Raw genomic sequence first — 16,835 nt, forward strand, 5'->3', positions numbered from 1 at the left:
CGCTGCGTGCATGCGCACAGCGTCTCTTCAGTCGAGACAGTTGGAGAGGGGGCATGCCGGCAGCTGGGCATGCCCCCTCAGTGACGAAAACGGTGGCATGGCTCGCGAATGCGGGTCATCCTGCGAAGTCACGCCCCCTTTTTGGGAGAGTGCGCAGCTTTGCTCTCATTGATAGACAAGAATTTTGGGACGTATGCAATGGTGTGACCGGTAGTGGGGTCTAAAGACACACACAGCATGATTGCAGCTTCTGTAGATACTGACAGTGGGCGTCTCAGTCCTTGTACATTCAGACACACGCATGTACACCAGGGAAGGGCTGTGTAGCAGCATTAGCATAAAGTTGTAACGGAAGTAACTGCGGCAAAAGATGCAAGGTAGAACATAATTGCGTCCGACTCAGGCCCCACCAGTGCTGCAAGTATGGCGGTACGGCGTATCTGTAAGAAAATCCCAGCAGGTACGCTGTACCGCCGGGCCGCCACCTTGCAGACACCGGGTGCTAGAGAGAGGAGAGCGCAGCATGCGGTCTCTTCTCCTGCCTGCCCGAGTCCCGTTCTGCGGCTGCGTGTACTGAGACGGTTCGTGAGGAAGTTGCACTGCTGGGGCATATCTGGCACTGTGGGGGCATGTGTATCTGGCACTGTGCGGGCATGCATATCTGGCACTGTGCGGGCATGCATATCTGGCACTGTGCGGGCATGCATATCTGGCACTGTGGGGGCATGCATATCTGGCACTGTGGGGGCATGCATATCTGGCACTGTGGGGACATGTATATGTGACACTCAGGGGGCATATCTGGCACTCTGGGAGCATGTGTATCTGACACTGTGGGGGCATATCTGGCACTACTGGGGGCATTTGTGTATCTAGCACCGTGGAGCATTTGTGCATCTGGAACTGTAGGAGCATATCTGGCACAGTGAAGGCGTATCTGGCACTGTGGGGGCATATGTGTATCTGGCACTATTGGTTTCATAAGTGTAGCTGGCCCCCCATACGTGTATCACGCCCCCATTTTCATTGGCCACGCCCCATGTGGCAGTACCTATAAGACATTTTTTCTACTTGCACCACTGGGCTCCACACTCCCCTCAACAAGCCCCACTCCCTCAACACACCTCGCCTCCATTAGGGCTGCTTCCAATAATTTTCCCGGTCTGGTTTTCATCCCAATTCACCCATGTGCACAGTGATAAGAGGAATATCACGGCTCCCAGTACACACTAATATATGGTATTATTATTATGGGTGTGGTTCATAGGCTCGACCACACTTTGGTCGACAGTGTCTGGGTCAACCATTATCGGCCGACAGTGACTAAGTCGACACCCAAAATAGGTCGACACAAGCATGTCGACGTGAGCAAGGTCGACATGACATGAGATTTTTTTAATTTTTTTGGTGTCGCTTTCTTCGTGACCCCCAATTAGTGCACTGTATCCACTCGCATGGCGTCGGGAAAGGTACCTCGCTCTGCTACCGCTGTGCTCGGCACAGGTTACCGTTCACAAATGTAGTCCACGTGGATCGTAAAGTATGAAAAATACAAATAAAATGGAAAAAATTGTGAAAAACTCACATCAACCTTGTCATGTCGACCTAGTGACCATGTCGACCTAGAAACCACGTTGACCTAATGCATGTCGACCAATAGTGGTCGACCTAATGACTGTTGACCTAAGTGTGGACACCTAGAGACTGGATACCTATTATTATATAGGGGAGAGGGGACCGCACAGCGATATATGAGGGGGAATAACACAGCGGTCAGCTCACACTGATAAGTGGTATTATTATTATTATTAGATATTAAAGGGGAGAGGGGTTTGTACAGTGGGGTGTACTACAACTGGCCGGCTGTCGTGATGCTGGGCGCCGGGATCCTGACCGCTGGAATGCCGGCAGCGGTGTGAGTGCAAAAGAGATCCCTTGCGGGCTTGCTGCCGGCACGGTGGTGCGCTAGATGCTCCACGCTATTTATTCTCCCTCCAGGGGTGTTGTCGACACCCCAAGAGGGTGAATAGTTGTCGGTAACCCGATGCCCGGATACATGAGGGGGAATAACACCGCTGTCAGCTCACACTGATATACAAGACATATAAGACTTTTATTTATTTTTCTTGCGGCCCACACAAGACTTAAGGCCCATACACACATGACGATAAAATGAACGATGTCGTTCATTTCAGCCCTCATGAACGACGTCGTTCATTATATCGTCAAGTGTGTATGTGTTAGGCGCCGAGGGTCCGCCCGTCAGTGCGGCCCGGTGCCTAGCAACTAGGGAAGCCGCAGGCAGACAGCCGCCGGCTCCCTAGCAACGCTAGACGCCGGGCGCACAGAGCCGCTCTGACCCTAGCAACGGGGACGCCACTGTCGGACCGCGTTCCCCGTTGCTGGGTCTAAATAAATCAGTTAATTGGTAGCTTGGCCGTGCAGCATGCAGCTGCACGGCATGATTGATCATTACCCTGTCTGGATCCTGATTGGAGGGCTCCCAATTAAAAGCACTCCCAGGACTTCTCACAGACGCCGGTGATAGCTTCCTGTTTGCTGTGTCAGTTACAGAGAGTTTCCAGTCCTGCTCAACCCGGTTGTTCCTGTCCTCAGTGATCCAGTACTCGGAATTTGTCATCTATTCCTGGAGTCCGACCGAGCACCTTTAACATCCTGTGGTGTTCGTGAGTCGCGGCGTAGCCGTGTGTTGCGGCTTGACCGCTTACAATTATTATTTAGTTTATTGTGTTCTGGAGCTTTTGCGGAGGATTCCGCTCCCACAAATCCACTCTGGTATCCAGCGGTGCTGGATAGGAGTAACGGATCAGTAGATCTTTGGTTGTCCTTTTCCCTGGCGGTTTGTCCGCACATACTTTTGGTTTTAGTTAGATAGCTTGTAACCCCTGGCCTGGTTGCTTAGTCAGAGGGCCCCTTGTTATCACCCTGTCTCGGATTTCCCTTTGTCTCCCATTAAGACCTGAGGGGGCATCGGGGTTGGGGAGACATAATCCGCCCTTCGAACGCGGCTGCCATGGGCTCAAGCAACCATAGTCTCGCAGGGGATTTCTGATAACACGGGCGAGACAACGGAGTTAGGGAGCCAGGGGTTACTAGGCCTTCCTGCTCCCGTACCAGCATATCTTTCCAGTACTCAGACCTCTGCCATAAAGATCTCCTCTGGTCTGGAGTACGGGAATCATAACATTATCACCGGCCAGACTAAAATTTAAAATTAACAGGAGTTAATTTTTTCCCTTATTCTGTTGGGAGATTAGTCAGCCTCATGAATCCCTCCGGTGTTGGGCCAAATCCTGGCCAGTTTTTAGTTAGCCAGATTCAAGAGCTTACTCAGATGGTTCAAGATCTGTCCCTTCGGGTGAAGTCATAGGAAGATCTGTTACGGACTTCCCCGAGGGTCATTCCTGAACCAAAAATGCATCTGCCTGACCGTTTTTCTGGGGATAGAAAGCAGTTTTTTAATTTTAAAGAGTCTTGTAAACTGTATTTTCGTTTAAGACCAGTCTCCTCAGGTATGGAATCTCAGCGGGTAGGAATTATTATTTCTTTGCTACAGGGGGATCCTCAGACCTGGGCTTTTGGCTTAAAGACAGACGATCCGGCTTTATTGTCTGTAGACGCCTTTCTGGGATCTTTAGGGCTATTGTATGACGACCCTGATAGAGAGGCATCCGCCGAGAGTCAGTTGCGTGCTCTCAGACAGGGTAGGAATCCCGCAGAGATGTATTGTACGGAGTTTCGCCATTGGTCGAACGACTGTGGATGGAATGACCCAGCCCTGCGCAGTCAGTTTCGCCTCGGCTTATCCGAGTCTATAAAAGACAGTCTCCTTCAGTATCCCGCTCCTGAGACTCTCGATAAACTCATGGAGCTTTCTATTAAGATTGATCGTCGTCTCAGAGAGCGGAGGGTTGAAAAAGGAGCATCTGTCGGGTCTTCTCCTTGTGTTTTTTCCATTCCTGTGGACATAGAGGAGCCCATGCAGATAGGCCTCTCCAAACTGTCTCCTGAAGAAAGAACCAGAAGGCAAAATTCTGGTCTTTGTTTATACTGTGGGGGTAAGGGACATTTTGCCCGTAGTTGTCCGAACAAGTCGGGAAACGCCTTGACCAAGTGAGTTGTGAGGGGGTTCACTTTGGTCTGCAGCTTATCTCCTCAAATAATTCACTGTTGGTTCCAGCTAAAGTTTCCTTTGGCAGCCTCTGTTCCTCGGTCTCGGCTTTTGTGGACAGTGGAGCTGCAGGGAACTTTATGGATTTAACATGGGCTAAGGCCTTAGGTATTCCTCAGGTAGCCTTGGGTAGGTGTATCACCATGCATGGTTTAGATGGGAGTCCCTTGTCCAATGGGGTCATTTCTCTCTGTACCCCTCCTGTTCTACTTTCAGTAGGAGCTCTGCATTCTGAAAAGATTGAGTTTTTCCTTACCCATTGCCCAGCAGTTCCAGTGGTTCTGGGTCACCCTTGGCTGGCCTTTCATAATCCCATCATTGATTGGCAGTCGGGGGAGATCTCACAATGGGGTACCATCTGTAATAAGGAATGTATTACGCTTCCCATCAGAATAGCTGCTGTCATTCCCGCACCCATTCCTGTGGAATACCAGGATTTTGTTGATATATTTTCCAAGGGCAATGCGGATATTCTGCCTCCCCATAGGCCTTATGATTGTGCTATCGAGTTAATTCCTGGTGCCACTTTGCCTAAGGGAAGGTTATATGCATTGTCCGGACCTGAAACTGTGGCCATGAATGAGTATGTTAAAGAAAGCCTAGGGAAAGGATTTATCAGGCCATCTAAATCCCCTTTAAGTGCAGGCTTCTTCTTCGTGGAGAAGAAGGATGGATCACTCAGACCTTGCATTGACTTTAGAGCCTTGAATAAAATCTCAGTGAAGAATACTTACCCTTTGCCGCTGATTTCTGTCCTCTTTGATCAGCTACGTTCGGCTGTGATTTTTTCTAAGATTGACCTGAGAGGAGCATATAACCTCATCAGAATCAAGTCAGGGGATGAGTGGAAAACGGCATTCAGTACTCAATCAGGCCACTATGAGTATCTGGTTATGCCATTCGGCCTGTCCAACGCTCCGGCAGTTTTCCAGGATCTCATTAACGATGTGCTCCGTGAATTTCTTGGAAGATTCGTTGTAGTCTACTTAGACGATATTTTGATATATTCTGACTCCATTGAACAACATGTTACCCAGGTGCGTCAGGTTCTAAAAAAATTACGTGAAAATCACCTATATGCCAAGCTGGAGAAGTGTGAATTTCATGTCACGGAGGTATCCTTTTTAGGGTACATTATTTCCCCTCGGGGATTCTGTATGGAACCAAAGAAGCTCCAAGCCATCCTTAGTTGGGCGCAACCCACCAATTTAAAAGCAATTCAGCGCTTTTTAGGGTTTGCGAATTACTATAGAGGATTTATTCACTCTTTCTCTGACCTAGTTGCTCCCATTGTGGCACTGACTAAAAAGGGAGCAGATCCTACCAACTGGTCACGTGAAGCGGAGTTATCTTTTCAGGCCTTGAAACAAGCCTTTGTCTCAGCCCCGGTCCTCAGACATCCCAACCCAGAATTGCCTTTCATTGTTGAGGTTGATGCCTCGGAGGTTGGAGTAGGGGCTATCCTATCTCAGAAGGATCCGGATTCCCTGGAATTACATCCTTGTGCCTTTATGTCCAGGAAATTCTCATCTGCTGAATCCAACTACGATGTTGGTAACCGGGAATTACTGGCTATTAAATGGGCTTTCGAGGAGTGGAGGCATTGGCTTGAAGGAGCCACTCATACCATTTCAGTTTTGACTGATCACAAAAATCTTCAATACATTGAATCAGCTAAACGGCTGAATGCCCGGCAAGCTCGGTGGGCTTTATTTTTTACTCGTTTCAAGTTCATTATCACTTTCAGGCCAGGTTCCAAGAATACCAAGGCAGATGCCCTGTCACGCAGTTTTCTTCCAGTTCAAGACAACAGTCCTGTTACCCCCATACTTCCGTCTTCAGTCATTCGGGCAGGTCTCACACAAGATTTATTTACCCAGTTAAAGCAGCTTCAACATCAAGCTCCTGGAAATACTCCTGCTGGTCGTCTTTATGTCCCCGAGTTTTTGAGAGCAACGGTTTTGACGGAGTTTCATGATAGCAAGGTTGCCGGGCATCCGGGGATCGCTAAAACTTTTGAATTAGTTTCCCGCTCGGTATGGTGGCCTGGTCTTTCCAAAGACATTAAGGAGTTTGTTTTTTCTTGTCAGGTCTGTGCACAGCATAAGGTTCCCCGTTCCTTGCCTATCGGTCAACTTATGCCCTTGAATGTTCCTCTTAGGCCATGGTCTCATATTTCCATGGATTTTGTGGTGGACCTCCCTCTGTCAGCCGGTTGCCGAGTCATATGGGTGGTAGTGGACCGTTTTAGCAAAATGGCCCATTTCATTGCTCTTCCCAGATTGCCATCTGCCCAGGGATTGGCAGTCTTGTTCCTCCGCCATGTTTTCAGACTCCATGGGTTACCCACTGATATTGTTTCTGATCGGGGTCCACAATTCATTGCACAGTTTTGGAAGTCTTTTTGTGCCTCATTAAAGATGAAATTATCTTTAACGTCTGGCTACCATCCCCAATCCAACGGGCAGACTGAGCGAGTTAATCAATCATTAAAACAATATTTGCGTTTGTACTCGGCCAAACTCCAAAATGATTGGTCTGAGTTTCTTCCGTTTGCAGAGTTTGCTTACAACAATGCCTGTCATTCCTCCACCAATGTATCTCCATTTTTTACAGTTTTTGGTTTTCACCCCAGAGCTAATTCCTTTTTTCAACATTCCTCTGTCTCCTCGCTGACCTTGACCTCTCATCTCAAACTCATCTGGAGAAAAGTGCACCTGGCTCTCAGAAAAGCGGCATTTCGGGAGAAAAGATTTTCTGACAGGCTCCGGCGGCCGTGCACTTTTAAAGTTGGAGATAGGGTATGGTTGTCGACTCGCAACATTAAACTTCGACAAACCTCAGCCAGATTGGGTCCTAAATTTATTGGACCATTTCATATTATCAAAAAAGTCAATCCAGTGGCTTTCCGGTTACGTTTACCAAAAACTTTACGGATCGGAAATACCTTCCATTGCTCCTTGTTAAAACCCTATGTTTCGTCCAGTAGATTTCCTCGCAAGATCTCTCAGGGGAAATCACCAATAGATGTACAGGGTCAGCAGGAGTTCTTGGTGGAGAAGGTTCTTGATTCCAGGTTGTCCCGGGGTCGACTTTATTTTTTGGTACATTGGAAAGGTTATGGTCCAGAGGAAAGGTCCTGGGTCCTGGATGAGGATCTCCATGCCCCGAGGCTCAAAAAGGCATTTTTTCGAGAGTTTCCTCAGAAACCTGGCCTTAGGGGTTCCTTGACCCCTCCTCAAGGGGGGGGTACTGTTAGGCGCCGAGGGTCCGCCCGTCAGTGCGGCCCGGCGCCTAGCAACTAGGGAAGCCGCAGGCAGACAGCCGCCGGCTCCCTAGCAACGCTAGACGCCGGGCGCACAGAGCCGCTCTGACCCTAGCAACGGGGACGCCACTGTCGGACCGCGTTCCCCGTTGCTGGGTCTAAATAAATCAGTTAATTGGTAGCTTGGCCGTGCAGCATGCAGCTGCACGGCATGATTGATCATTACCCTGTCTGGATCCTGATTGGAGGGCTCCCAATTAAAAGCACTCCCAGGACTTCTCACAGACGCCGGTGATAGCTTCCTGTTTGCTGTGTCAGTTACAGAGAGTTTCCAGTCCTGCTCAACCCGGTTGTTCCTGTCCTCAGTGATCCAGTACTCGGAATTTGTCATCTATTCCTGGAGTCCGACCGAGCACCTTTAACATCCTGTGGTGTTCGTGAGTCGCGGCGTAGCCGTGTGTTGCGGCTTGACCGCTTACAATTATTATTTAGTTTATTGTGTTCTGGAGCTTTTGCGGAGGATTCCGCTCCCACAAATCCACTCTGGTATCCAGCGGTGCTGGATAGGAGTAACGGATCAGTGGATCTTTGGTTGTCCTTTTCCCTGGCGGTTTGTCCGCACATACTTTTGGTTTTAGTTAGATAGCTTGTAACCCCTGGCCTGGTTGCTTAGTCAGAGGGCCCCTTGTTATCACCCTGTCTCGGATTTCCCTTTGTCTCCCATTAAGACCTGAGGGGGCATCGGGGTTGGGCAGACATAATCCGCCCTTCGAACGCGGCTGCCATGGGCTCAAGCAACCATAGTCTCGCAGGGGATTTCTGATAACACGGGCGAGACAACGGAGTTAGGGCGCCAGGGGTTACTAGGCCTTCCTGCTCCCGTACCAGCATATCTTTCCAGTACTCAGACCTCTGCCATAAAGATCTCCTCTGGTCTGGAGTACGGGAATCATAACATTATGCATCCAACGACCAACGATGCGCGGCCCCGCGGGACGTTAACGTCCATCGTTCATCTGTGGAGCATGTATGCTCAATTTCCACTATGGTCGTTAGCGACCAGAGACGTCGTTGAATGTGTATGGTGTGAAAGACCAACGACCAAGCCACTGTTCACCAGCTCATTATTTTAATAAACTGTTCAGCTTGGATGCTTTAACGATGAATGGTCTATGGTCTTTGGTCTTTCGTCTTTGGTCTTTCATCTTTCGTCTTTGGTCTTTCATCTTTCGTCTTTGGTCGTTGGTAGTGTGTATGCTCATGTCGTTTGCTCAGCTGTTCAAGGGAAGTCGTTAACGACGGTCGTTAACGATGTGTGCATCGTCAAGTGTGTATGGGCCTTTAGACCTTGATTATTCAGCCCATTTGGGATTTTGAGTTTGACATGCCTGACCTGGAGGGGAGGCATTTGATATGCCGGCTGTCGGGATCCCGGTGCTCACCATACCGAGGCCGGAATCCCGACAGCCGGAAAACAGACAACTATTCTCCCTCTTGCGGTGTCCACGACACCCCTGGAGGGAGAATAAATAGCGTGGCGCGCGTAGCGCACCACCATGCCTGCAAGGGGCTCTTTTGCGCTCACACCGCTCCCGGCATGCCGGCGGTCGGGATCCCAGTGCCAGTATGCTGGGCGCCGGGATCCCTAGCGCCGGCATAGCATACTACACCTGACCTGGGGGGTAGGACTATTAAATCAGGGAACCTGAAAGGATCTTTTTCCAGGGGTTTATCTTGTGGAAACTATGTTTTCTTCCCAGTACACGTCTCCTCATTATACCTTTAATCAAGCAAAGCAAGAAGCTTACTTATCTTTTTTATTTTTAAACAATACTATTGTAATTATAGAAAACACTTTATTATGTGTTTTAACTCTTTCCCTTGCAGGTCTTTGTGGATTTCTTCTCCCGAGGTCTGCATGTAGAATACAAGAAAGCAGGAATAACTGTGCAGGTAAAATCATCGCTTGCAGCCTGTATGATTCAAAATACCCTCTCCCAGTACCATAGGGTCCCATTGGTATTGTTGGACATTTATACTTTGTGTTTCTTACTGAGCCTTTTTATCTACTAATTTCACTGTTTCTTATTTGAAGCTCTGTCTACTTAGTTTTAGACAGTGGCGCATTCTTTTCGTTGGGCTTTCTTTGTAGTTATTTATAAACTTGTGATGATGTATGCTGTTGGTTTACAAGCAATAATGCAGTGAATGAAATGGATTTCTGCTTAGTTGAAACCACTGCACTTTTTCATGCATTTATTAAGTGCCATTATGCTTTGCTCTGTGTACTGTATACTGTAGCTTTCACGGTCGACACTATCAATGGCTGATAGTGGTTACACTAGCCAACAGTACTGGGCTGTGTATTGTACACTAGCTCTAGAGCGTGTATTATTATAGCAGGGTCGTAACTAGGTGTGTGCGGAGGGGGGACCGCACATAGCGCTGCCGGGTTAGCGGTGCTGTTGGCGGAAGTTGTCAATGATCTATTTTAATTACTTTCACTTGCAGCTTCTCTCCTTTTTGAAGCCCAGCATCTCCTGTCCACCTCCATCTCCGACCCTGATCTCTTCTGTCGCTAATACTTATACAACATTCATGAACTCAAACTGAGATTTCTTTGTTATTTAGTCGCACTGTCCTTTATTACATTTCAAGATGCTGACATACCCGGGATTGAAAATTCTCATGGGGTGACCTAATACATTGCCCTTGTTGGCGAATAGTCTGTTGAGTCTGCTTAGGGCTGCTGCAAATGTCAGTGGTGGTGTTTCTAATTTCTAATCTTCCTTTACCGGTAAGTTGGCGAGCACACTGTTTAGGGGGCGAGTTGGTGTGGGCTGGCAAGCATGACATCTATAACGTTAGGCGCTGCCGCACAGCCATACCATAACCACTACCATCCCACCCCGCTCTGGGAAGCAGCTCAGCCTGGCAACTAAATCCCGGAGGCACCAATTTTCAGGATTCAAATCCTGACATTTTTTTGGCTAAAATCCCAGGACAATGCTGATCTTAATTCCGGTAATGGCCTCCCTAATATCAGTCCAGTATGTGCAGGTGGGACTGCAGCAGATATCGCCATATCTGCTGCAATCCTTCCATTTTACAAAAGCAGCCGCAGCCCCCATAGGTTTCTGTGCGGCTATGAAGCTGTCAGATTTACCAAGCTCAATAATGCAAAGCATTCCTGAGCTTCCCCCCCCCCCACAGCTAATGCCATCTGAAGATGGTGTTAATCCATTGTAGCCTATGGGCTACATTCCGCAAAACTTACTGGTCCCTCGACTGAAACAATGCTATCCATGAATAAATAAGCAAATAAAACTAGATTATTCTTGAGTTTCATGTCTCAACGTACTCTGAAATTAAAACATTGAACAAATAAAGAATTGGAGATAATAAAAAAGATGACTGAATTATCTTGTATCTCGCTCTGATTGTGGTATGGGCGAAGCTGCATGAAAGCTGTGTAGCAGGTGAAGCTTGGCACTGTACAGATCATGGCCTAAATATAATGTGATCCGAGCAATGGCTGGGAACTTTGGACATAAACAAGCACTCTCATCCCTACTAATACAAGAATACAGAGCAATAAAAGAGAAGTGTGAGCATTGCAGGCTTGTAAATGGTATACAGTAGGAAGCCGTTATTTCTGCAGGCAGAACATGTACAGCATACATGATTTCTGTGGGGTGCATAGATTTCTGGAGCAATATGGCTGCATTGTGGAGGGAAGAAGCTGGACGAAGTGGAGGCAGTCCTAACAGACTATGGAATAGGCACACTGGCGTACCTCATCTTACTGAGCAGTGTTGAAACAAGATACTGTATCATTTTAAAAGAAAATGATTGTTGCTGACAAAAAGTGGTGCAGAAGGTGCATTGTATGAGGGGTTTCCTTACACTCAAAAAAACCCTAAAATTTTGCACCAGCTTAGAAATAATGGTTCATATTTACTTATGCTAATTTTTTGGGTGGGTATTTTCCCACTGGTTTTACAATCCTCCCATTATTAAAGACCAAACTAATGAAAACCCAACCAAATGACTGACTTTAGAACACATTAGAACGTCATCTCGCTATCAATATTTTCTTAGTTACAAGAATAGAAACCCCAGGTTTACTTTCCGTCAGGTTAAGAGTTTAGAACCCATCCAAAATAGACCATGCTTCTGGCAGGAGAGTTTAGTGAAGCACTGCACAGATCACTGTAATCTGTGCAGGCTTCATTTTATTAATATTGTTAGAAAGGATTTTTAAAAAAATTATTAAAAAAAGGGTGTACCGCCACAAAACCCCCAAATATTTAACCATCCCCGGGCCTTTGAACCTAGGCTGGTACTAGAAAATAAAGGGGGTACATTTTGTGGAGTTTATCTTATTTTCTAATAACCAGCATTAGGATGAACCAGCCGGAGCAGATGATGCTACAACAGCAGTTCCATGCCATTAGTTATTGCATAATGCAGGGCCGTCTTTTTGTATGGGCTCAATGAGCCCCAAGAGTATAAGGGCCCGAGGTTGATAACTGAGTGCCTCCTTTTTCCAGGGGCACCACATTTTTGAAAATCGGCCCTGGGGAACCAGAGATATTTGACTTCAAAGCAGTGGTCCCCATCCGAGCTTATTACTTGCTCTTCCAAGCCAGATATCTTGGGTTCTGTCTGACTTAAGAGTTTTTCTGAGGGTATACTTCAAAAGCTGGGACTCTCTCCTTTGGTGGACAGTGGCAGCTTGTCTCTTATATGCCCAGAACCAGAGATATCAGCCTTCCAGCAGCTGGTCCCTGCTCCAACTCCACACGCCTGGTATGCAGTTTTATATTTTCATCAGTGGATTGCTCTGTCTCCTGAACTCTGATCATTGTACAGGTGGGAGGCAGTACCTCCTGAAAGCTGGGACTCTCTAGTTTGTTTTTTGTTTTTTTAATCCGATTGAAAACTAAGAAACCCATTTCCAGGAACTGGAGATGTCTGTAGTCAAGTAAGCTGCCCTCTCACCGGAAAATGATGAATATTAAGCCCACTCCGTTATCCATCTCACCCTCTACCACCCTGGAAGTCATGTACTGGGGCCCCTTCATTCAGCCGAATGCCCCCTTCTACCCTTTAGTGTTCTCCTTCCTGCTCCATCTCCCACCATCTGTGCAGTAAAGGAGTAATTAGCAGATATTACAGCTGGGAGTGCTGCCGGCTGTGGAGCCTGAAGACGGAGAGAATATCATTCCTGGACAGCAGTTCTGGCTGTGGGCTCTTGAGAGAGTGGGGTCTGGGGCACTTACCCCCTGCCTCTCTCCTTTAATACAGCACTGACTATGACCCATGTAATAACAATAATCATCAAATAATAATAAAATGCTACTGCCACCTGTAATAGTTGGTCCCAATTTCCCCAATCTACTCTTGTAGTTAAGGCATAAGTAAGCCTACATTTACCAAGATTTTTGGTGATTGGTAAAGTTGTGAGGGTGCATTTGTGTGGATGGGAAAAAGATAGCTTAAAATAAAAACAGGTTTTCAGAGGGCATTTAAATATGTGAAAGTTTTGGGAGAGTCTGATTGGGCATTGTAGGAAATTCCATAGTGGGGTAATGGCACAGGAGAAGTCATGTAGAAAGAAGTGAGAGGTACTGTAGATCAAAGGAAATGATAGAATATTTTGATATTAGATATGAAATGTATGAAGGGGTGGTGTTGTTGAGAGAATTGTAAGTAAGGATAATTTTCATTGGATTCTGGAGGACACAGGGTTCCAGTGTAGAGATTCCCAGAGTGATAGAATAGACATGGAGCAGGGAGTTTTACTGCTGTATTTAAGGTAGAGTGAAAAAGGGATACTGTAGATGGCTGGTGGAATACCAGATAGAAGGAGGTTGCAGTAGCCAATGGGGAGATCATGAGAAAATGAATAAGAGTTTTGGTAGCAACTTGGGTAAGAAAAGGGCATATTTTAGAAACATTAAATGATGTAGAGTGGTTACTATTTATTGATAACTGTGGGGAACAGAGAGGAAAGTCTACTAGCTATTACAAAGTAAGTTTGTACAAGTGTAGATTTCCTGTTTTAAATACTATGCCTGTGTATTTCTAATTAGTCTTGTTCCTTCTGCAGAGTGTGATGCCATTATTAGTCTCAACAGACATGACCTATAATATGAAACCCAACATTTTCATAAAAACATCTCGGGCATATGCTTGTGAAGCTTTGAATGTTGTGGGTTATGCACAAAGAACAAGTGGATGTCTCTCACACTCTCTACAGGTAACATTGTACTTGGATAAAGAGCTTGCATAACTCAGGGGTATAGAGGAACCACACTCCTAACATACATCATTCAAATGAAGTGGATTATGGTTATTTACTTTTCACAAAGCATGGACTGCTATGGAAAAAGGTCATTAGGTCGACCACACTTAGGTCGACAGTCATTAGGTCGACCACTATTGGTCGATATGCATTAGGTCAATATGGTCACTAGGTCGACGTGTGGTAGGTCGACATGCATTTTTTTTTAAATGTTTCTTTTTTTTTAAACTTTTTTCATACTTTACGATCCACGTGGACTATGATTGGGAATATTAACCTGTGCTGAGCGAAGCGGCAGTGGAATGAGGCACCTTTCTTCAAAGCATGGCGAGCGAACACGGTGCACTAATTGGGGTTCCCCATCACTTTACGAAGAAAACGACACCAAAAAAAGTAAAACTCATGTCAACCTTGTTCATGTCGACCTAATGCATGTCGACCAATAGTGATCGACCTCATGACTGTTGACCTAAGTGTGATCGACCTAATGATCCATACCCGACTGCTATAGTCACCTCTTAATGAACTCCTGTTCTTCAACCAAACAGGATATTAAAGATAACTTTGATTTGCACAGACTATAAAGTATTTGGCTAACATTCTAAAGGGGGGTACTGATGGGAGAGATGTGTGCTGAGCGTTCTTAACACAGACCGCTCAGTGTGCTGAGCGGGGGGGGGGGGGTGGACGGGGGAGGGCGCTCACTTCACACAACAGTGAAGTGAGCAACCCCTAGATTGAGCCAGCATGCAGGCTCAATCTAGCACCAACGATAGCACGCATCGCTATCGCTGGGGGCAGTAGCGGATCTTGCCACGGGCAAGCAGTACTTTTGCCCGGGGCGCCGCCTTCCGGAGGGCACCAGGGCAAGATCCGCTACTGGTGTGTGCCCCCTGCTGCCCGCTGCCGCTACCGCTGGGAAGGGAAACTAGACGCGTACGCGTCTAGTTTCCCTTCCTGGAGAGGTCCATTAATGTGCGGTGCGCGATGACGTCATCGCGCACCGCACATCAATTCAGCTGTACAGGGGGCGTAAATGACCACGCCCCCTGTACAAAGCCACGCCCCCTAAAGCCCCGGAGCCGGCCCTGGCTGGGGGGTACACACGGCAGATCCCAACTTAAAATCTATGCAATCTATTCAGATTGCTTAGATTTTAAACATGGATCTCTCCGTGTGTACCCCTCTTTAACAGATGCAACTACTGTATGTACAATCATAAATAGTATGTGGCGTGATGATGGTTTTGTCCACTGACTTCCGGATTTAAAGTTAGTCTGTCCATTGGGGGCATCTACGCATTACTGTAGGAAATATCTCCACAGGATTTATGGTCAGTCACTCGTCTCATAAGTCGCAGACTAGCTTCCAAATATAATCTTGAACCTCTGGTCTAGAAACCATGATACCAACTTTTTATAAAAGATCGTCATTCATCATAGCTACTATATATTGATGATCATTTTTAGTAATACCATGTTATGGCATGCAGTTAATATCCCGGCTGCCAGAATCCCGACAGCCAGTAAAATGCAGCCGGTCGGAATCCCGACAACCGCAGGTTATTCCCACACGGTTTGTGGGTTCACACTACCAACCAATAGGGAATATAACCTGTGGCGAGCAAAGTGAGCCACGGGGCCCGAGGCATGGTGAGCGCAGCGAGCCCACAAGGGGACTCACTGCATCGCTGCTGTCGGTATAGTGACAGCCGGCATCACATCTGCAAAGATATCATATGTATTCCCACCTTACTTGTCAGTCCTTATTAACTTGTTTCATTTTTTGTTTGTTTGTCTATTTAGAGTTATGTTCTTAGCCTCATTCCAGACATACTTTTGAACACTATTTCGTCAATGAATTCTTTGGAAAATAATTTCAAGAAATTGCAGAATAAGCACAACAAAAGCAAGAAAAAGAAGTGAGCATGTTCTCTCATCACACGTCCTTTAAGGAGTAACTTGTCTTTAAGTGTTTAATAAATGGCATAATTGATTTCTGTTTTTGTTATACATTGTAATCTCTAATAATCCTGTAAACTAAGATATGTACTTTATAATAACTACTACAGACTTACATAGAGGGTAAATAAATATGAGGAAGAACACCATACTCCATAGAACTTACCTATTGTGGTAATTGGTTGGTGGCCATGGTGAGAGATTTATGTGAGATAAGGATAAAATCTGCAACTTTAGGGATATTCCAGTAAACCATGATTTATCACCCCGTCACAAAACGGATGTTGTCTGCGCTCCCCAGTCTCGCTTTATCTTACCTCCGGCACAAGCCTGGGCGCTCTCCTGATGTATCCTGCCGCTCGCCGCGGTGTCTGTGACTCTGTGCCTCTCTGTCCAGTGGCCGTGGCGGCCATCTCCAGCCACAGCACGCTAAGGTTCCTGCCGCTCACCTCCATGGACCGCGCCATGACAGTCTCCAGTCAGCTGACATTCCTGGTGCCAGTCTGGATTCACTTCCGCATCATGTTAACTATTCCTACACTCAGCTGTAAGCAGTGGGTATAAGTTCCGGGTCTCAGCGCTAGCAAGCTGTCAGTGCTTTGGTTTCTCTCTGCCTGGAGTGAGCTCCAGAATCTCCTGCTGGTAACAGACTCTGGGGGTCATTCCAAGTTGCTGCGATTTGTTGCTAAATGCGCATGCGCAAGGCACGCAGGGCGCATACGCTTATTTATTTAACTAAAAACTTAGCAGATTTGCTGTGGATCCTGCTGCGCTTTTCAGTCGCTCTGCTGATCGGTGAATGATTAACAGGAAAGGGGCGCTTCTGGGTGGTAACTGAGCATTTTCCGGAAGTGTGCTAAAGCAGCAGCACTTACATGTACTTTTATCTTTTAAAACCATTCCAAAAACAAGGTACAAAGGCTCGGATAAAGGCTAGGGTAAAGGTGTTCCCTAAAAGTTCACCTGAAGTTCTGCCCCACAAGGGCAACATCAGTTTCAATAAACATAGCTATAAGGGATCAACCAAAACATTAAACTTTAGAAAAGCTAACTTTAATATGCTGAGACGGACACTAAACGACATCGACTGGGAAGTTTTGTTTCATG

At 46.7% G+C, this 16,835-nt stretch overlaps 1 protein-coding gene across 2 annotated transcripts in view; it reads left to right on the forward strand.

The window, feature by feature from the left end:
* LOC134932299 (very-long-chain 3-oxoacyl-CoA reductase-like) overlaps positions 1-15,762 on the forward strand; it is a 163,940-nt gene extending 148,178 nt beyond the window's left edge. For both annotated transcript variants that reach the window (XM_063926607.1, XM_063926606.1), the window contains exons 9-11: positions 9,345-9,410; positions 13,573-13,722; positions 15,573-15,762. In XM_063926607.1, coding sequence (XP_063782677.1) covers positions 9,345-9,410; positions 13,573-13,722; positions 15,573-15,692 — 336 coding nt within the window. In that variant the 3' untranslated portion in view covers positions 15,693-15,762. The remainder of the gene's footprint in view (positions 1-9,344; positions 9,411-13,572; positions 13,723-15,572) is intronic.
* The last annotated feature ends 1,073 nt before the right edge of the window (positions 15,763-16,835 follow it).

This window comes from Pseudophryne corroboree, chromosome 6, assembly GCF_028390025.1.
Source record: "Pseudophryne corroboree isolate aPseCor3 chromosome 6, aPseCor3.hap2, whole genome shotgun sequence".
Lineage (NCBI taxonomy): Eukaryota > Metazoa > Chordata > Amphibia > Anura > Myobatrachidae > Pseudophryne > Pseudophryne corroboree.